Consider the following 19,890-nt stretch of genomic DNA (forward strand, 5'->3'; position numbering starts at 1 on the left):
TCAACTCTAAATCTAAACTCAAGTCACAATAATTTAAAAATACAACCGAACAAGTCTATAGAAGCCTAAATTATATTCGGCAGATTGGTTAGACGTATAAATTCAGACGTATTATGGACAATGTGAATCAATCTTTTGAGTGTTAGATAAGAGAGTTTTAATAAATCTCATTTCGCTGTTATTCTACAATAATGATTATTTTAGTATGGTTTTTAAATCTTGATCAGCGACCACTTTTTCTATTTTCTCACAGCCGAATGAGCGCTTTTTCTTTTTTTTCTTTTTCCCTTCATTCTTCGTCTTTTAAAAGAGTGTGTGTCTATATATATATATATATATATATCTAATTATATCCATGTGTTCTTTGTTAGGTTTCTCTTTCTTTTAGTGGCTAAGGTGAAGCCGATGATCGAATACCTTGTCAATGAGTGGGGACGAGTTGTTTTTCGCGGAGTTTAGGGCCAACAAATCTCACCCCACCAACTATTGGAACACGTGAGTGGAGATTAGAATTATTCTTTTTTGTTTCCTCTGAATTCCAAAATTGGATAAGAAACGTTACCTTGAAAAAAATATTCTTCTAACTTTTTGCTGCTTCCACAAAATAAATCTAATTTGAAAGTAAGGGAAAAGATTTACTTGGTCCAAATTGACGTTTGTTTACCAAATTCTGTGGCCCTAATATAATATATTGATTAAGAATCTAATATACATTATTTTTTAGAAATTAATATATCTAGTTTCGTTTTAGGGGAAAAAAAATTAATATGTCAACTTAAACTATTTTCACTGAGATTTTCACTAAAATTTTCGTTTTGAAAGTTTAGATATGAAAATAGGGGTTAAATATCACTTTCGCATAATATCTAAGAAATTTTCACGAAAATGTTGCAAATAGCGATTTCTTTTCTACAAAAATATCAATTTTTATGAAAAAGCAATGTTAAATGACAAAATATCATAAAAATTTTACACAAATTTAACAATTTTTGGCATAATATTGATACTTTTTCTTCATTTTAATAATGCATTGTTTTAGGTTCCCAATGAGTTTTGAATGGATATGCACAAGTACTGATCTTATTCACTTTTCAAAAGGTAATTGTATTCACACATTTTTTGAATATTGAGCACAATTTGAACTGATATTTAGTAAGTATGTAGTTTGAATTATATTTCCTGTTTGAACTGAGTTAAATAGTCCAACTTAGAGTTTAGCTCCTCCTCAAGTTCAACCGTTCAAACCATTTTTGAACAGTAAAAAGGTGTCCACTCTCTTTGCTTTTTACACATACCAAACACAAATTCAAATTTTATTCCATGTTCAAATTAAAACTTTAACTGTCATCTAAATATCAGTTCAAACTATAATTTAAACCACACTATTTAAATTTTTTTATTCAAATCAAAAAACTTAAATTAATAAAATTCAAACCGGTCAATTAAACGGAGGCTTAATCTTCATGAATATCCGCCTCTACAGTTTTCACTTTTCAGATGACATGCAAAACTCATGCAGTTGGGTTAACTCACAACTTGCTATACTTGGAGGTTTAATATAATAGAGATTGAAAGATAAATACTAACATAAGAAGCTATTGAAACTCCATATTTTAGTACCAATATTGTTTAAATTAAGTATTTCAAATGCCTTCGAACCAGCTAAAAGCTCATTTTGGTATCAATATTTTTTCACATTATATGGAAAAAAAAAACCCGGATGTAAGGTGCATGAATTAAGTTGACTTTCAACTATCTTTTATTTTGTGAATGTATGTTTATCATTTATTATACCATGATATCATTTTAGCATGTTTATTTACCCTACACTAAATATTTTGACTAAGAGTTTCATCTAGTTTATATATTATTAATCATTCTAAAGTTTCTTAAAGTTTCATTTAAACATTCAATATATTTAGGATAAATTTTCATATTTCACATTAATTTTTACCAATATCTATATACCCGTGGATATTTTCAGAAAATGGAAAATACTAGTATTTCTATGAATATCAACAATTTTATCCTTGGTCGTGATTGAATAGCAATGCAATTGCATTATCGGATTTAGTAAAAAGCACAATTGATGAGTGGAAATGGTGGAAAAGGACGAGGTAAAAACTTGAGTGAAAAAAAATTATGTTTAAAATTTTGTTAAATTGGATGAAAATTCTCTTACATCAAAAACTAAGGCTATTCATGGGTTGGGTTGGTGCGGGATAGAATTTTTTTTTCTCCGTCCCAAAGGGTGCGGGTTGCACATATTTAGCCCCAACGATGCTAGAAAAATTTCACAACCCAACGATGTTCGGGTTGGGTTGGGGCGGTGCAGGGTGGGTTGGGTGGTCGGTTTCAACATTTAAAAAATCAAAGACTTAAAGTTCAATATAATATTCAAATTTCATCATTAAATAGAAATAGCAACCATCTTTATTAGTCAATCTAACATCAAACATGAAGCAAAATAGTCCATCAAACATCAAATACAAAGCAAACATAAATTAGTCTACACTTATAAATTAGTCTTAACATAAAACAAATAGCTTAAGCAAAGCAAACATAGAGGCTTAAATCTTAATTCAAATCCATCTAAAGCAAATATTGCAACATCAACCATCTTTATCAATCCACACTCATAGGCTCCTCAATGGTTGTAGTAGGACATGAAGTTGAGTTATTTACAAGAGAAATGAAAATAGCTTAAGTAATAATTTGGATAGTTTATAGTTTATATAATAAAATAGATTAAGATATATACAAATTATTGTCTTACCTAGAGATGTCTTACCTAATGTTAGGGAGCCCAGGGTAGAACTTGGGCAGGTTAGGCTTAGGCCAAAAGCTTGGGGATATATTGTGCGGGTTGGGTTGGGGATTGTGGGTTGTTATGGGCCCAACCCGCAATCCACCCCAAATACTTCGGGTAAGAGGTATAATGGGTTGAAAATTTAAAAATAATACTGCATGTTGCTTTTTTCGGCTTGGGTTGGGGCGGGGTGGGTTGAGTTTGCGGGTTGTTCGGGTTTATGAACAACCCTATCAAAAACAGTCAATCAAAATGTTTTGATAAATTGAGGAAGGCTGCTACCTTTACAAATTAAAGCTATAAACATTCAAAATTAAGATGATTTTGATGTTAAAAGATTTTGTTGAAAGTTGAATTTAAGTAAAAGTTGTTAAAAATTTAGTAAAACAATTCTGGAAATTATATGATTTTTTAAATTCTGCTTAATTTATTTTTTAGGGCTGCAAGTTTTTTAAGTTCTGTATCACATGGGGAAAAAACAATAATAAAAAAGACAATTCATGAATAATCAATATATGATAAAATCTGCTCAAAATATATCTGTATATATAGGGGCAAAAACATCATTTGAATTTTAATAGATGAAGAATAAAAATGTCATTAAATCTATATTTTAGGGGTTGATGAATAGTTTTCTACTATTTTAAGGGCATTTTAGGCATATTATAGAGATTTTACTACAATTATTTAGCGCTTTTTTTTTTTCCCAAAAGCACCATTTTTTAAGTTATTGATACTGTTAGACCTTAAATTTTGAGTACAATGACATTTTAGTCTTTAAATTTTTAATTTTAACATATTAGTCCCTAAATTTTTAATTTTTAACAGTTTTGATGAACAATTTCTGAAATTTCAATGTATATAATCACATCCTCATCACATAATAACGGAAAAACTTACATAAACATATGTGCAAAATGCTATAATTTTCAATAAGATTTAATAGTAATAAAGAGAATTTTATATAACGTAATTTTTCCATAAAAATTTAAATTATCATGCATTGGACATATGGTTATTTTTATTAAATTATAGAAATCTCTTGCCAACTTTAATGTCAGGGACCAAAACTGTTAAAAAATGAAAATTCAACAGTTAATATGTCAAAATTAAGAGTTCAAGGACCAAAATGTCACTATCTCAAAATTCAAAACTAATAATGCCAAATACCTTAATTTTGTTCTTTTTATCAAAATTATAAGAGTTCAGGACTAAAATGTCACTATCTCAAAATTCAAAGACTATAATGCCAATTACCTTAATTTTTTTTCTTTTTAGAATGATACTATAATTAAGGTAAGGTTAAACTTTAAAGGAATATTACTGTAATTAAGTTTGATCAACGGGTGTCTGTATAATTTTTACACAAATTAGGGGTCGTTTTCAAAAAGAATATATCAAAAGGAAATAAAAAATAAAAATAAAAGAAGCTCTGCTTTTTGGCCTCCCCTACCCCTCCCCCTCCCTCTCCCCCGACGGCCCAGACGGCGACCCATAAGAAAAGAATTTGTTTTCTGTTGGTTGTTTGCAGAAATTGGTTTCTTTAAGTAAATCGAAATGAGAGAAAGATTGAGGGAGGAGCTATCAGGCCTTTCAATTTCAGTACTGGTTGTATTTTTTAAGCCTCAAAATGAAAAAAAAAAAAGGTAATCTCTTTCTCCAATAGTTTCAGTTCGATTTCCCGTCCTCATGCTCTTATTTGTTCTCGTCTCTTTTTCTCAGAATACCCATTTACGGACTTTGAAAATTCACGGTTTCTTTTGGTCGATAACTTTTGTGTACAATTGAACAATTACAACAGTCACCAGGTGTTTGTCAAAATTCCCCAACCAGAATATAAACCTCACTTTTACATTTTTTTCACAATTTATTTATACTCTTTTTTTTTTTTGGTAAGATAAGCTAACTTAGTATTAAACTAGTAATGCTTTGTACCTACAGAGTGACGAATTAGCATTATGCATCAGTGGAGAAAATTTCTAAAATGGTCTAAGATCTGTTGTTTAATCTGAAAGAAAACGATTATTTTTTTGCCCCCCAAATTAAGTAGCGAAGTTCTTTAACAATCTGCATTTGTTGTGTGTTTCATATATTCGGCCATGATGCTATATTTTGTGGAGAGCCCATTACATGAGACCATGTTAAGTTCTGCATTTTCTGGGGGATGTTGTTCATAAGGTTTCTTTTATTATTCTTTAAATAATTACTTTTTTACAGCTTTAATTAGGGTTTAATCTCTTGCAGTTAGTTTCTCACCAGTGATTCCGTTAGTATTATAGATGGATCTGAGCAGAAGAGGCATATTGAGGGCTTTCATGTAGTTAGGGAGTGCAATTACCACTTTCAAAAAATTGGGAAGCAAGTTGATATAACTATAGTTCAGGGGGCATTTATGAAATTAATCCTTTTCACTGGAGGAGTTAAATTCTTTCAAAACCAAAGAAAATGCTTCAATTCCGATCATCAAAGGCTGCAAGAATAGCCAATTGCTCTCTCATCTTTCTTCAAACAAGAACCCCATTATTTTCCCTCTATTCCTCGCAACCCCAACTAGACCCAAACCAGAAGCGCCATGGATTTGTTTCTCCTTCAAGAGTCCAAAAGCTTATCGTGTCCCAATCTGATCCTCTCCTTGCAAAAGAGATCTTCGACTATGCCTCTCGTCAACCCAACTTTCGCCACTCTTACTCTTCCTTTCTCATTCTCATTCTCAAGCTTGGTCGTTCCAAATACTTCTCACTCATTGACAACCTTCTTGTCCGCCTCAAAGCTGAGCGTTACCCAGTAACCTCAACTCTCTTTTCACATCTTATAAGGATCTATGGTGAGGCTGATTTGCCCGACAAGGTCCTTCGAACATTCTATATGATGATTGAGTTCGATTTTAAGCCTTTGCCCAAACACTTGAACCAAATTCTTGAGATCCTTGTTTCTTACCGGAGCCATATCCTATCGGCTTTTGATCTTTTCAAGAGTGCCCACAGATATGGAGTTTTGCTCAACACTGAGTCTTACAATATTATGATGCGGGTCTTTTGTTTAAATGGTGATCTCAGCATTGCGTACCAACTGTTCAACAAAATGTTTGAGAGAGATCTTGTTCCCAACGACGAGTCATATCGGATTTTGATGCAGGGGTTGTGTAGGAAGGGTCAAGTTAACACGGCTGTCGACTTTTTGGAGGATATGCTGAACAAAGGGTTTACTCCGGACACCTTGAGCTACACCACATTGTTGAATAGTTTGTGTAGAAAGAAACAGCTAAGAGAGGCTTACAAGCTTCTTTGTAGGATGAAGGTTAAAGGGTGTAATCCTGATATTGTTCATTATAATACGGTCATAGTGGGATTTTGTAGAGAAGGGCGTGCCATGGATGCTTGCAAGGTTCTTGAGGATATGGCCGAAAACGGGTGCTTACCAAATGTGGTGTCTTACAGAAGCTTGGTCAGTGGACTGTGTCACCAAGGGAGTCTTGACGAGGCGAAAAGATATATGGAGGAGATGATGTCAAAGGGGTTGTCTCCACATTTCTCGGTCGTTCATGCTTTGGTTAAAGGTTTCTGCAATGTTGGTAGGGTTGAGGAAACTTGTGGGATTCTAGCGGAGAGTCTAAAGCATGGGGAAGTTCCTCATATGGATACTTGGATCGCAATTCTTCCTAGGATATGTGAAGAGAATGAGATTGAGAGTTTGGACGAAATTCTAAAAGGGGTTCTGAAGATCGATCAAGTTCAGCTTGGTACAAAAATGCACGAGCCACGTACTTGTTTGGAGGACCCCTTGATGAAAATGGGCAAGAACTATGCCATTAGGAGGTTCTAGATTTTTCTTGATTTGTTCAAACTTCCCACAACTTGGATAAAATGAAGTTGCTGTTCGAAAATTGAAGGTTCTAGATTTTTCGACACATCGGCAAGCAAAAGCAATTTGGGTCCCAACTATGGCTTACAGCCTCACTCAACATGTCGTTGGTGTTGGTAGAAACAACTTGTTCTTATGTTGCTGAAAATGATGTGTGTAGTTTAGAATCAGACGACCTTGAAGAGTCACAAAATGTTTTGTTTTCTGTCGATTTTCATTCACAAAACGCCATGTCGGTCCTCAGTCTTGATAGCCATTGTAAAGGGAGTAAACGACATGTAGATTGTACACAATGAAACGAATTGAAAATTATCCGTGTTCGACTTCAATAAATACATCTCTTTAAACTGTAAACAACATGATAAAACCTTATTTTACAGGTAGGAAGAATAATATACTTGTCGGTCAATAATTAAAATGACATGTTAACAAAAATAAAACGGCATATCGTGGAAGAACAAAAGCGACATGTGACTCAAGGATCACGAAAGCAACGATAAACGACATACCGTTTATTTATGATGCAACAACACGATCAATGACTTGCTATCTTCCCTCTGCATGGAAATCACTTTTTCATATTTTATCAAAGGGAAAGGTAAAATAACACGGAATTAGCTTTTTGTCTCTTAACTCATCATAATAATAATAAATAAAAAAAACTCGTCATCTATATATATATATATATATATATATATATTGGATAGAATATCGTCTACATGGTTACACAAGCAATTAAAGTACTTTTACCGACCTCAACAAGCTCTTCTATACACTGTAGCATTGTTTTCTTCACTTTGAACAAAAAGCTTGATCATTTCCTCTAGCCATTTCAAACCGCTTTTTCCCCATAACGAAAGTGATAGATAGAGATATATTTGGCTCCGTTTATTTCACTGATTCGAGTTTAGAATTCGAGTTTTACTACAGTAAAAAGCTCTCAGAAATAGTCACATCTAACTTTTTTGCTATAGTAAAAAGCTCTCACACAGCATCACATCTCAACTCGAATTAGCGAACCAAACGTGCCATTAATGTGTGAAGAAGCAAACACACACACACATACACATGTATACGTGTGTGTGTGTGTACAGAGAGAGACCAAGGTGACATGACTTATAAGACACTACGGGTCCGTTTAGTTCGTTGATTCGAGTTTTTAATTCGAGTTGAGATGTGACTTTATGTGAGAGCTTTTTACTGTAGCAAAAAAGTTAGATGTGATTGTTTGTGAGAGTTTTTTACTGTAGAAAAACTCGAATTTTAAACTCGAATCAACGAAATAAACGGGGCCTACAATAGTCACCCCTTAACTAAGCGTTTTAAATAATAATAATAATAATAATAATAATAATAATAATAATAATAATCTTCATTATGCCAATTTGACAAGAAGAAACTCCCATGCTCATAGATAAATTAGGGCATCAAAATCATCAAACTCGAGCAGTACATTGAGAAAGTTGCAGTTAGATTTTGTCGACGTATACAAGCCCAGACTCATAGATATACATTATAGTTTAGCTTTATCGCCAATCAATCAACAATCAAAATAGCACCAAGAACATAAAGTAAAACATCAATGAATGAATGTTTATAAATTAATAACCTCGCTTAAATAATAAAAACTTCCGTTACCGACTTGGGCCAATGCACTAAGTTAATAATCTCGCTAAATGCATAAAATGATAATTTTTTTTTTTCAAATCGTTAGGGCCCAACGGAAATATAAATTAATAATTGACAAAAAAAACATATATAATTCATAATATTAAAGAGTTTTTTTCTTAACAACTTTTATTTTCTCGATTCAACTCTTTTACAAAATATGCATCTAAAGTCATTTATTTTTCTTTGTACCAAAATTGAACTCAACCTCATCTTTAATTTTTTACAAAGCATGCACTACATCTGATATATATTTTTCATGTTATAGCAGCTAATTATTTAAGGTTACTATTGCTTGAAACGCTTCTTTTAAAGAAACATTTGGTAAAACACAATTGTCATCTGGATCATGATCATCATTTTCATTAGGATAATTTAGCAGGTGCTCAACATCGATTGCATTTCTATACTATACAGTATAGATCAATTTTGGGCTTCTATACATGTACATAACAACAATTAATTTTTTTTTAATGTAAATGATAACTTTTACAATTCTCTATGTACACGTTAATTTTTAACCACATACCATTATCTTTATTATTTATAGCACATACATAAATATTAGTAAAAGAAAAAGTACATTTACCGATAAATTAATAAATTATTTATTTATCGATAAATAAATCTCTTTAAAATAATATTTTCTCATAATCCCACCCAACAATATTTGTTTATAGAGGTTTTACTCTACATAAACCACAACGACTACAGCTCTCATACGGCCATAATAAAATTCATGGAATTAGAGAAGAAGCTGTTTATTACTATTAACAAAAGTATAAATGACACAATGATACATGTTAACCCAATCTGAGAGGCTCAGACCAATCTTCCTACTTTAAAAGCTACCAAGATCACAAGTGTTAAAAAAGAGAAGAAGAAGAAAGGTGTCTCCTTCAAGAGGGGATCATAAAACCTCCCTCTAAATCTCTAGACAGCCGCCTGTTCAATGTTCACATCAAAACGAGGAAGCTTCCTCATTTGTCCTTTTTTCGTCCTGTAGGCACAAAAGAACATATGAAGAATCGTTACTGCTGAACCCAACTAGTCTTGTGAACTTGTATTTTTTACTCAAAAAGATCACTCCTCTACCAAGAAGCTACTTACAAGTGGGAGATAGATATTCACCAAATCAATTCTTTTTTCTTTTGGTAAACAGACAAATGCAAGAACTTCAAAGATTATTCTTGGATCTTTCTTCTGATGCTTTGCATATACGGAATGCAGCGTAACACAATGTGGCGTTGCCTATAGCCGTTAAGGCTGCTTGAAGAGCGACCAATACCTACAACTCAACAAAATCACCAAGTCATCATTGTATAATGTATATTTATCATGGCCAAATTAGAGATTCATTTGTAATAACTTGTACATATAAGACATACATATGATAATTGATAAGATGATTGTTATGATCATCTTATGTGCATGCTGACAAAAAATATATATAGTGTATGTGCAAGTTACAAAGCACATCATTAGCTTATGAACAAATTAAGTGCATTTTCATGCGCTTATCACACATCATCAGCTCAATCTTTTATATGAAAAGTTTGTTACTATTATATGGTTCTCCCTTCAAATTTTGAAAATATTTTGTTACTTGGAGTGAAGAAGAAATACTTAGAATAAGATGTTTCAATCACTTGATTCTATTTATCCCAAGAATCATGCTCAGACAGCTAGTACAAGTGAATGAGCTTAAATGATAAAATAAAGGCACATATACCTAAAGAATTGAGCCTTCTTAATCTTACCTCGAGAGACTCAGAGTTATAAAAGAAATGCCATGTACATGCACAAAATGCTCCACCAAGCAAGGGTACCTAAACCATTTTAAGAACTATTAGTATTTGAGAGAAAAAGGCAAAATAACAATAGTGAAACAGCTGCAGAACCTCTAAAAAATGCTCCTTATACCTTTTTTATCTTATCAAAAGAAGGATATTATTAGCTCTTTTGATAAGAAAAAGGGTAAACAAATGACAGTGAACCGACAATAATGAAAGCTTCTCTTTTCTTATTTCTTAGGAATAGGAAATTTCATGGCACATTAATCACTCAATAAAGCATAAATAACTATGTAAAAATAAGTAGTAAAGAAACCCACCATACCCCAAGAAAGCCCTTTCCAGGACTCATTCCCGGATTTTTCCCCATATTGCCACACCAAAACCATAGCTGTAATCCTTCCAAAAAAAAAATAATAATAATAATAAATGAAAAATGAAAAAATAAGAAAAAAATAATATTCCCATAAACCCATTTAGAGAAAACAGAAAGCAAGTTAATATGAAAATGCTCACCATTCAATCACACTGGAAACATGTACAGCCCACGTGGGAAGAGAGAGCGCGTTGGAGGGCTCACTAAGCTGCAGAGAACCCAAAATCGGCAACTCGACAGCTGAAGCAGGTCCCACAGGAGTCAGGGCCAAGCCCACCCCGAGTACGAGTATACTAGCCACCATGGTTTTCGGCTTCCAAAAGGTTCCACGAATCGTTGGCTTTCTCGGCTGGATTTGGGTTGTCACGTTGCAACACAATGTCTAAACATCAACGGAAACGACACTAATCACCTATTTTAAAACTCTTAACTGTTAGGATTTGTGCACTAAACTAAAACAAAATTATTTTTGTATTTTGAACATTTATCTGATAAAAGTGGCTCAGAATTATTTTTTACTGTTTGAGCACATAAGATAAGAGAAGAAACACTTGTCATCATTGATAAATTCTTTTAATCACTCCCTTTAGTTTTCTAGAGCACTAGTGGTTGAACCAAAGAAGAAGAAGAAGAAGGAGATCCGGAGAAAAGATTCCTTGTGGTTTCAAGCAAGACCAAAGATTCTACAATGTTGAGCCCACACACTCCAATTTGTGAATAGAGATATAGCGAGAGAGATCCCGCGGTTGAAACTCTAGAATTTCAGGAATGGAGAACTTTTGATCAGCTAAAGGTTATTGTCAAATAACTAATTAAGATCTATTTATAAATATTATTGTACATAGCATTATGAGTTCTCAATATTTGTCACATGAAAATTTTTTAAAATCTACTCCATTGCCTTTTATTTTTATAATAAAATTCGTGATTTGTTCTTAAATATATCATCCCCACATACCTTCCTCCAGAATCGAGCTACAATGGCTAGGTTCTCTGTGTTTTTCTTTCCCTCCAACGACACACAGAGCAACTGTCGTTTTTCTTTATCTAAACTGTGCTCTTATTCTTCAATTCCTTTTCTTTATTTTTAATCAGATTTTTATTAATTCATCACTTAACAAAATATCTACATCTTAGAAGTTTTGGCCTTCCTTTTTTTAGCACAATTTGACCATCAAGTATGATCCTGAAAATGTGAAGAACGTGTCCAACATTTTCATGGGTGAAGGACTATGTACAAGAAAATGTAAATTACCTGCGATTTCTAGCTAAGTTTCATCACTTACAGATTCGTTGAAAAAAAAAACCCCCCAAAAAATCAAAATGCAAAAGCATAATTTCTAAAGATTCAGCCTTGAATTGAATTAGAAACAAATAAATAAATAATAAGATTACCTCAGCAGATAAAACAGTTCCAAAAGGCTTGCGGTCGTAGAAGTTGAAGCCGTAACCGTAGTCGTCCAGATCCTCCTCCGGCGTCGGAACCGTGTTTTCGCGGAGGAGAAGCCGGATTGGCGCAGAAAAGGAGTAATGGGACGACGGGCATGAAACGGGTCGTTTTGAAGAAGGGGCTGAAGCTCTGTGGTGGGTGGCGATTAACGAGGAAGACGAAGAGGGTCGTATACTCAAGAAGCAAGTGGCCGCCATGTTTCGGGCTAACCCGACCCGAATAGATTTTCAGGGTTCGGAGTGAGCAAGCGAACCAGTGAAGTTTGAAATGTTTTCTCACGGAGCTGTATGAGCCATGGGGAATGGATAAGGTTTTATAAGGTCACAGTTTGGATGATTTCGGGTTGGATGTGTGACGGGTTGATTATGAGTCGTATATCACAAAGGTAACAAGTTCGTGGGGTCGTGTTAGTCTCAACATGTGTTAGAGTGGGTCGTGTTAGGGTTGAAATTTCTCAACCGGTTCGTGCCATATATCGTGTTAGGGTTGGGGTCATTTTTATAAGTATTAATTCCCAACCCGACATGAACACGACTCGTTGACACGAATTATCACCCCTAATCACAGCTTACCCAACTGCCTTGGCCATTTCGTCCTCAGCATTGTCCTATTGCCACTCAAAGCTCTGAGAGCCCAACACAATATATATTCATCCGTGTTAACCACATGATATTAATCTGGTTGTAATAAATTTAGTATTTTATAAAAAAAAAAAATGTGGACAATTAATGAGGATAGATTTTTATTGCACTGCGTCATTAAAGTTTAACGAGTAAAATTCAAAATTTGTCCATATATATGTCATTGGAATAATGTTACTCATCCAAACTGGGATTTCTCCCCATCAACGGGACCTATTGAATGTTAGTAATGGGGAGAAATCTTCATTTGGATGAAAAGGGTTTTGTTCACCGTAAAAATTCACCAACAAAATAATAACAAATTTTTTTACGGTTAACGTGAATTAAATAAATCAAAACGTAATTAAAAACAATAAAATAGTAAGAATACACAAAAATTATAGTGGTTTACTCTCGATTTGAGAGCTACGTTCAATGTGGGGAGGCGAGAAAATTCACTACTTTAGAAGAGAATACACGCAATAATGCCCAAAATGAGACTTAGGGATTTTCTGACTTATAATATATTATTTATACTCATAGTCACCACCCATATCCTTTTCCTTATTTGAATTTGTGATATTTCTCTTATCTTTTAAGATAGTTTCCCAAAAAATAGATATTACAATCAATCATGACGGTTTCCTTATTTAAACTTCATATATTTGAATTACAAATAACAAATCTTAAAACAAATCTCGCGGATATCATCCCATGTGTAGCTTGGACCTCATAAACATTCATAGAAATCTCTTCACCTTTGATTGCAGGTACGGTCGACCTCATGCTTACATTTGGCGTTTCTTTCTAACGATTGACCCTTAAGAAAGTTGCCTGCACGTGGCCCCATACAAGATCTTATTTAAAGTTCATCATTTTACCCTACAACAGGTTTTTCATGTCATTGTACGAAGGTCTTAATCTTATGTAATAGTCTAATACTAGTGTTTTTTCTTCATGTTATAAATGAGTTTATGCTTGATTGAAATGGATGTCCTTCAGAATACGGGAAAAGATGAAAAATGAAGGTCCTTATTTCCTTAAAAAATATAAAAAGTCCTTATAGTTGCTTTTTCTTAACAGATGAGAGTAATGTACAGTTTATAATTATGTAATCAATTAAAATTTTTTTATAGTATGTAAGAGAGGATTATGATTGAAGTGGATTTGACATGTCAACTTAAGAAACGACAATAACCCTCAAATAACGACAAAGAATAAAATCCGGATCATTTGACGAAGTTGTCATTTTTCCTGTTCATGTTCTTTAGTTTTTTACTCTGATCTCCAACTAACAAAAGAAATTATCACTTTACTCCTTTCTTGAGCTCATGCGTTGCCTTTTATGAGATCGTTAGTCATTGTAAGGGCTTTAAAACGTATGATGCTCTGAACTGTTTCAAGTTCGTTTCTTTGTTTGTTTTGAAGGTACGAGTTAATTTGGAGGGTATTAGAGGTATACTATTCCGTTTTAAGTGAGGCCTTGGATGCTTGTAAGATTAATGGCTTACGAGTATTGCTACAAAACATTCTCGAATTTTGGGTGTGACGACCCAATCAATCGTAAATATAGTCATGATTATAAAATAAATAAAGGGAATTTTTAGGGTAAAGACTAAGGATTGTTCTTTTTAATTACAGGGAGCAACTGTTATTTTAATTATTAGATTAAGATTTTAACGGTCTAATCTAATCTGTAAGTGTCACATTAAAAGTTTACTGCGCGCGACGTAAACTGTTACAATTATAAATTTAACTGTTAAGTACTCAATCCAATGATTAAAATAACAATACCATTTACACGTGAAAAAAAGAAGGAAGTTTTACGGCACAAACTCTCATCTAGTAAACAAGAAGATGATAAATGTAAACTATATCCTCATTTAAGTAACCAAATTCAAATTACAAAATTGCCAATTGGGACAAGAATGGTGGTATTTTTACCCATTAAGCTCTACTTCAGGCTTCATAACAAATAACAATACTCCAATAGCAGCAGGTGGCTAATCTTATAACTTAGATGAAGTTTCATTCTTTTCCGTACCATCTCTTACTACCATTATCCGACCACAAAACTCCTGCAATTGGAATTAAAAATAGGTTACCGTGAGTAACAAAAATAACACAACAAAAAGAGATTTAAATTGAGGAATTTCTACCATATAAGTGACACTCCTGTGACTATTAACTGTAAGTGCATGAGTAAATCGTATAGTTATGGTCAATAACCGTATTATAATAGATATGGAGAGAAATTCTTTTATATATGGACTTACCTTTCCATTCAAGGATTTTGCAGAGTCACGTTCAGCAGCGGAAGCAAAGGAGAGAAAACCATAAGTTCTGGTTTTTCCGGCTTTCCGATCATGTACAACTCTAGCACTAGTCACATGCCCAAATTGGCTAAACTGGTCTCTCAACTCTTGAGGTTGGACAGTCCACGCAAGGTTGCCAACGTAGAGCTTATGAGGGCTTTCGTATATCAAATTCTTCACCGGAGGTGAAGTCATTGCCGCCGAATTACTCCTCCTTTTCGGATTCATTTGAATCGAAAATTTGACCCTCATTTCTCTCCCACCAACGTCCTTTCGAAAAAAATAAAATAAAATAAAATAAAATAAAAACGTAGTTTCAAGTCATGTAGTTTACGAAAACGATTACCCTACAAACTGGAATTAGCTAAATAACCATTTTCATTTCTACATTGGGCAACCCACTAAGTCCCGCAGCAGTCATGCTGGATGTTCCAAAATCATTTTGTAAACTAATAGTATGTTCTCAAGAAATGAATTACCCAAAAGTCTTGGCTTTCAACCATCTGATTTATATTGAAAATTATTTGTTCTCCGTATTCTTTAATCTGTAATTTTTATTAAATACAATGACTAAAAACTGACTTTACACATAGAGACTCTATCAGAGGATCATTTACCTATGTGAATATGATAGACCCTATATTATTTATATATATATATATATATATATATTCTATTTATTCAATGTAAGGTAAAAAAATGGTATAAGTATAAAAGTGAATTCTATTGTAGAGCCGCATGCAATGTGCAAAAAATGCTTGTACGGTTGTTCAATTCTATCTTTTTTTTCTTATTATATTATTCTTTATCTTTTCACCTTTTATCATGTAAGATAAAATAATTATTTATTATATCATCAGATCAAGATAATAATCCATCAACATGCTAATTCTTACTTTTAAAAAATTATATTTGAAAAAAGATCAATAAAATCATTTTACAAATATTTATTTGAGCCATAAAGTGAAAATGGACTTTCAAAGAAGCAAATGATTTATCTATCATGTTTGTCTATAAAAGAAACAGAAAATTAGTGAACGTTTAGTTTATAGATTTAAGTCTCGTTTACTTTGTAGATTTGAGTTTTCAATTCAAGCTGAGATATGATATTTTTTTAAAGCTTTTCACTGTAGCAAAAAAATTAGATGTGACATTTTCTGAAAGCTTTTTACTGTAAAAACTTAGAATTGAAAACTCGAATCAGTAAAATGAACGAGACCTTAGAATTATAATTCAGAACTATTCTCGTTTTATGTGTTTTTTATAAGAAAAAAAAACACTGTAAAAAATCAATAATCATAATTTAAAATCATGAACGAATACAGAAAATAAACATCCCCTTAGTGATTTTTATACACAATAGTTAAAAAAATTGTTAAAATTACTTGAAATTTTCTACTATTGTCCAATACATAATTAAAGAGTAGCTAAAGTTTCATCACTTACCGATCCATCAAGTGCAATAATGGCAGCTTTTGCCGCTTCCATTGAATCAACTATGACATACCCACTTCCCCGGCTTATTCCCGTCTCCGGATTCCTAGAAATCTGAAAACAAAATTCACCAAAATTTTTTGAAAAAAAAAAAAACTCAAAACTATCTATAATTTCCAAAGATTCAATCTTGAACTAGAAACAAACAAACAAATAAATAAAGATTACCTCAATGGAGAAAACAGTTCCAAAACACTTAAACATCTGAGCGAGTTCCGGGACATCGCAGCTCCGGGGAAGATTACACACGTACAACTCACACGGTCTCGGCCGGCTCTTCCACTCTCTTCCCGAAACGACGTCGTCGTTGCGGTCGTAGAAGTCATACTCGTCGTAACCGTAGCCGTCCAGATCTTCCTCCTCCTCTTCAGCCACCGCCGCTTGTCCGTCTAAAACCGCCGCCGTCGGAGCCCTGCTTTCGCGGCGGCCAAGCCGGATTGGCTGAGAAGAGGAGTACTGAGACGACGGCCATGAAACGAGTCGTTTTGGAGCTCTGAGGAGGTTGTGGTTGTGGTGGTTGGTGGCGATGAAGGATGCGGAAGATGAAGAGGGCCTTATGCTTAAGCAAGTGGCCGCCATGTCTCGGGCTAACCCGATCGACCGGAGTGACTGTGAGCAAGCGATTGAGCCACTGAAAGCTTTCAACCTTTTCTGTAATGGAATGGATAAGGTTTTTCGATTACGACAGATCACCCGTGCCTTTGTACTACTACCACTCGGAGCTCCATAAGCCCGTAATATAAAGTTTTTTTTTTTTTTTTAATTACATTACATGGAAAATTTTCTTTGATGAAATTATTAACTTAATTTTCTGAATATTTTAAAAATAACAAAAATGATATAATATCAGCATAATGATGTCACATTATGTAATATGTACTATATAATCTCACTAATTTTTTTAATTATTTTAATTTTTACTATGCTTAAAATATTTTAATATTTTCATCTTCACTACTGGGATTCTGTTATATGTCAAAAAAACAATTTTTTTTTATAAAATAAAAAATGCTAATTTTTGGAATAACGGAAAAGTTTACATGTTTTTGTAGCGTACTATGGGAAGCATTTAATATTAATGCTTGTCTCTGTCTGTTATATGAATTGGTGTATCAATTTTATGGTTGATTAAAGTGAAGTTGGATATATTATTACCTTTTGTTTAATGTGTGATAGTAATGTATAATTGTAATGCTTAATGTGTGATAGTAATGTATAGCTTACAATTATAAGCATATAATTAATCAAAAAATTACAATATGAAAGACATGATTATAGATGAAGGTGGATTTGACTTGTTTATCTCTTTTATTTCCGACCCTTTTTTCTTGTCAATCAAAAAGTTAGTATTTAGTTGCTCACACTAATTTGTATTTGTCCCCAATTCAAGGTCGAGCCAATTATTTGTATATGCACCTCATATTCCTTTTGTTCCTTAGTTGTGTAAAATTTCCCATAATATTGTCCCTTTCACGTTGCTTCGTTTCAACAGTTCATGTCGTGATCTAGTTTGTTGTCCTTTGTTAAATAGGTTTAATCGTCATGTCGTTTCTGCATTTTTTAAGTGTCGTTCTTGATGTAGCTTTTGGTTATTGGTTGTTTTTGTTTTTATGCGTTTTTTATTTACTGCTTTAGTATACTGTCGTCTTAAGTGGATGTCTTTTACTGTCGTTTAGGTCGTACTAGTGTCGATGTTGCATCATATAGTTGTTTCTCATGTATTCGCTCTTCCTACTTATTATCGTTTGTAAATTTATTTCTATTTGTTGTCGTTTTACTGCCGATCTAAATGTTAGTCAAAACCATTACAGTCATTTTTGGGGTCACGTCATTGTCCGTGTTACTGTTGACTGTTGTTTCCCATTTTACTGTCGTTTATTTTTTCCAATTGATGTCGTTTGTTACATGGGTGTGTACTTTCCGTTTTGTGGTAATGTCGCGTGCTATTAGATTGGGATTAGATTACTTTTTCGAGAAAATCACATCGTTGCATCTAAACGTTTCATTTTTTGTATGATATACCTTAAACTGTTAATTATTGCAAATCACACTATGAACTTACAAATAAGTAACAATTAAAGTCTAATAACTGACCTATTTAAAAAATAATGCATTTTTTTTTATAGATAAAGTATTTTAAACTATTAGTTTGATAATACTTGTTAGTTTTTAATCTCAATCACTATTAATTTTAAAATATATTGGGTAATTTATCAAAACTAAAAATTTTAAGACTCAAAACGTGACAGTAGAGCTAAGAGTTCTTTGCTTAAGAAAAAAATTCAATGCACATGGTAGCTTCTTACCCGTATAAAAACTGAATACCTCCAAGAGAAAAGAAGACTTAATGAAGGGAACTTATGATGGGTCATAAAATCTTTTTGTTACCTTATATCACAATGAAACATGTTATTGATAACCTATATTTTTTATAATATTTTTTTTTATAGATATAGTATTTTAAACTATTAGTTTGATAATACTTGTTAACTTTTAATCTCAATCATTATTAATTTTAAAATATATTGGGTAATTTATCAAAACTAAAAATTTTGAGACTCAAAGTGCGACAGTAGAGCTAAGAGTTATTCGCTTAAGAAAAAATTTCAATACACAAGATAGCTTCTTACCCGTATAAAAACTGAATACCTCTAAGAGCAAAGAAGACGGGTTCGTTTGGTTGGAGGATTCAAACCATGTGATTCGAATCATTTTTGATTTACGTGTATTTTTTGTGAGAGAAAATATTGTAGCGAACCACGAATCATAATTCGAATCAGGGAATGAATCCCTCTACCAAACGCCCCCTAAATGAAGGGAACTTATGATGGGACATAAAATCTTATTGGTACCTTATATCACAATAAAACATGTTCTTAATGACCTATATTTTTGATAATATTAAAATGGTATCTTGACTTTTTAAAAATATCTTTTAAGTATTTTAAAGTAATTTTTTTGGGACATTGTTCAAACTACTATTTTTATTAATTAAATAGGAATCAATATATATATTTTAAAATGTTAAATATTTAAAGAAAATAACAAAAAAGTTTGATTTTTTTAATTTTATTAGATTTTAATTAATTAAATAAAAGAATACTAAAATTATTTTATGTCTTAAAAATCAACTTTAAAATATTCATAATATTTTTTAAAAAAAATATTCAAGTATCATTTTAATATTATAAAAATATAAATTATCAAAAATATATTTTAATATAGCAAAAATTATCAAAATAATTTTATTTAAAAAAAATTTAGACATTATTTATTTCACTAATTTAAATTTTTAATCTTTAATTTTTACAATTAAAAATTTAAAAAAAATTTCACATCTAATTTTTTTTTGTTACTTTAAAATTTATGGGTTATTTGGTCGGTGGATTCGTACCATAATTTGAATCATGATTCATGATTTACTATAATATTTTCTCTCATAAAAAATACACATAAATTAAAAATAATTATAAATCATGATTCTGAATCAATAAATAAAACATT

At 32.4% G+C, this 19,890-nt stretch overlaps 3 protein-coding genes across 8 annotated transcripts; 1 reads left to right on the plus strand and 2 right to left on the minus strand.

Annotated features, from left to right (window-relative positions):
• The first annotated feature begins 4,280 nt into the window (after positions 1–4,280).
• LOC21402562 (pentatricopeptide repeat-containing protein At4g01400, mitochondrial) lies at positions 4,281–6,989 on the plus strand. Of its 3 annotated transcripts, none has more exons than XM_024172707.1 (2): positions 4,281–4,455; positions 5,054–6,989. In XM_024172707.1, the coding sequence occupies exon 2, from the start codon at positions 5,255–5,257 to the stop codon at positions 6,629–6,631; it is 1,377 nt and encodes a 458-aa protein (XP_024028475.1). In that variant the 5' UTR covers positions 4,281–4,455; positions 5,054–5,254; the 3' UTR covers positions 6,632–6,989. The 3 variants fall into 3 exon arrangements, with proteins under 3 accessions (XP_024028475.1, XP_024028476.1, XP_010107145.1); XM_024172708.1 differs by having other exon boundaries at positions 5,058–6,989; XM_010108843.2 differs by having other exon boundaries at positions 5,089–6,989.
• A 1,985-nt stretch (positions 6,990–8,974) lies between these two features.
• Positions 8,975–12,292, minus strand: LOC21402563. 4 transcript variants are annotated; one of them, XR_002903170.1, is made up of 6 exons: positions 11,903–12,292; positions 10,648–10,856; positions 10,452–10,530; positions 10,099–10,167; positions 9,449–9,626; positions 8,975–9,338 (listed from the first exon to the last, which is right to left on the minus strand). XR_002903170.1 is itself a non-coding variant. In XM_010108844.2 (6 exons), exons 1-5 carry the CDS (start codon positions 12,152–12,154, stop codon positions 9,516–9,518), a joined length of 753 nt encoding a protein of 250 aa, XP_010107146.1. In that variant the 5' UTR covers positions 12,155–12,292; the 3' UTR covers positions 8,975–9,338; positions 9,470–9,515. The 4 variants fall into 4 exon arrangements, 2 of the variants coding, with proteins under 2 accessions (XP_010107146.1, XP_024028477.1); XR_002903169.1 differs by having other exon boundaries at positions 10,648–10,889; XM_010108844.2 differs by having other exon boundaries at positions 9,470–9,626; positions 10,648–10,889.
• Positions 12,293–14,365: 2,073 nt separating this feature from the next.
• LOC21402564 (33 kDa ribonucleoprotein, chloroplastic) lies at positions 14,366–17,078 on the minus strand. Its single transcript, XM_010108845.2, has 4 exons — positions 16,555–17,078; positions 16,339–16,440; positions 14,854–15,162; positions 14,366–14,655 (listed from the first exon to the last, which is right to left on the minus strand). Exons 1-4 carry the CDS (start codon positions 16,963–16,965, stop codon positions 14,587–14,589), a joined length of 891 nt encoding a protein of 296 aa, XP_010107147.1. The 5' UTR covers positions 16,966–17,078; the 3' UTR covers positions 14,366–14,586.
• Between the last annotated feature and the right edge of the window lie 2,812 nt (positions 17,079–19,890).

The sequence above is a fragment of the Morus notabilis genome, unplaced genomic scaffold (assembly GCF_000414095.1).
Source record: "Morus notabilis unplaced genomic scaffold, ASM41409v2 Scaffold1303, whole genome shotgun sequence".
NCBI lineage: Eukaryota > Viridiplantae > Streptophyta > Magnoliopsida > Rosales > Moraceae > Morus > Morus notabilis.

Excerpts from the sequence above, each read along its gene's own strand:
- LOC21402564 (XM_010108845.2), bottom strand. The coding sequence starts at position 16,965 with ATGGCGGCCACTTGCTTAAGCATAAGGCCCTCTTCATCTTCCGCATCC. Across the intron at positions 16,441-16,554 it reads GAACTGTTTTCTCCATTGAG|ATTTCTAGGAATCCGGAGAC; the intron begins GTAATCTTTATT and ends TTTTGTTTTCAG. Across the intron at positions 14,656-14,853 it reads CAAAATCCTTGAATGGAAAG|GAGTTTTGTGGTCGGATAAT; the intron begins GTAAGTCCATAT and ends TTCCAATTGCAG.
- LOC21402563 (XM_010108844.2), bottom strand. The coding sequence starts at position 12,154 with ATGGCGGCCACTTGCTTCTTGAGTATACGACCCTCTTCGTCTTCCTCG. Across the intron at positions 10,531-10,647 it reads GTTTCCAGTGTGATTGAATG|GATTACAGCTATGGTTTTGG; the intron begins GTGAGCATTTTC and ends TTTTTTTGGAAG. Across the intron at positions 10,168-10,451 it reads AAGGGCTTTCTTGGGGTATG|GTACCCTTGCTTGGTGGAGC; the intron begins GTGGGTTTCTTT and ends AAAATGGTTTAG.
- LOC21402562 (XM_024172707.1), top strand. The coding sequence starts at position 5,255 with ATGCTTCAATTCCGATCATCAAAGGCTGCAAGAATAGCCAATTGCTCT.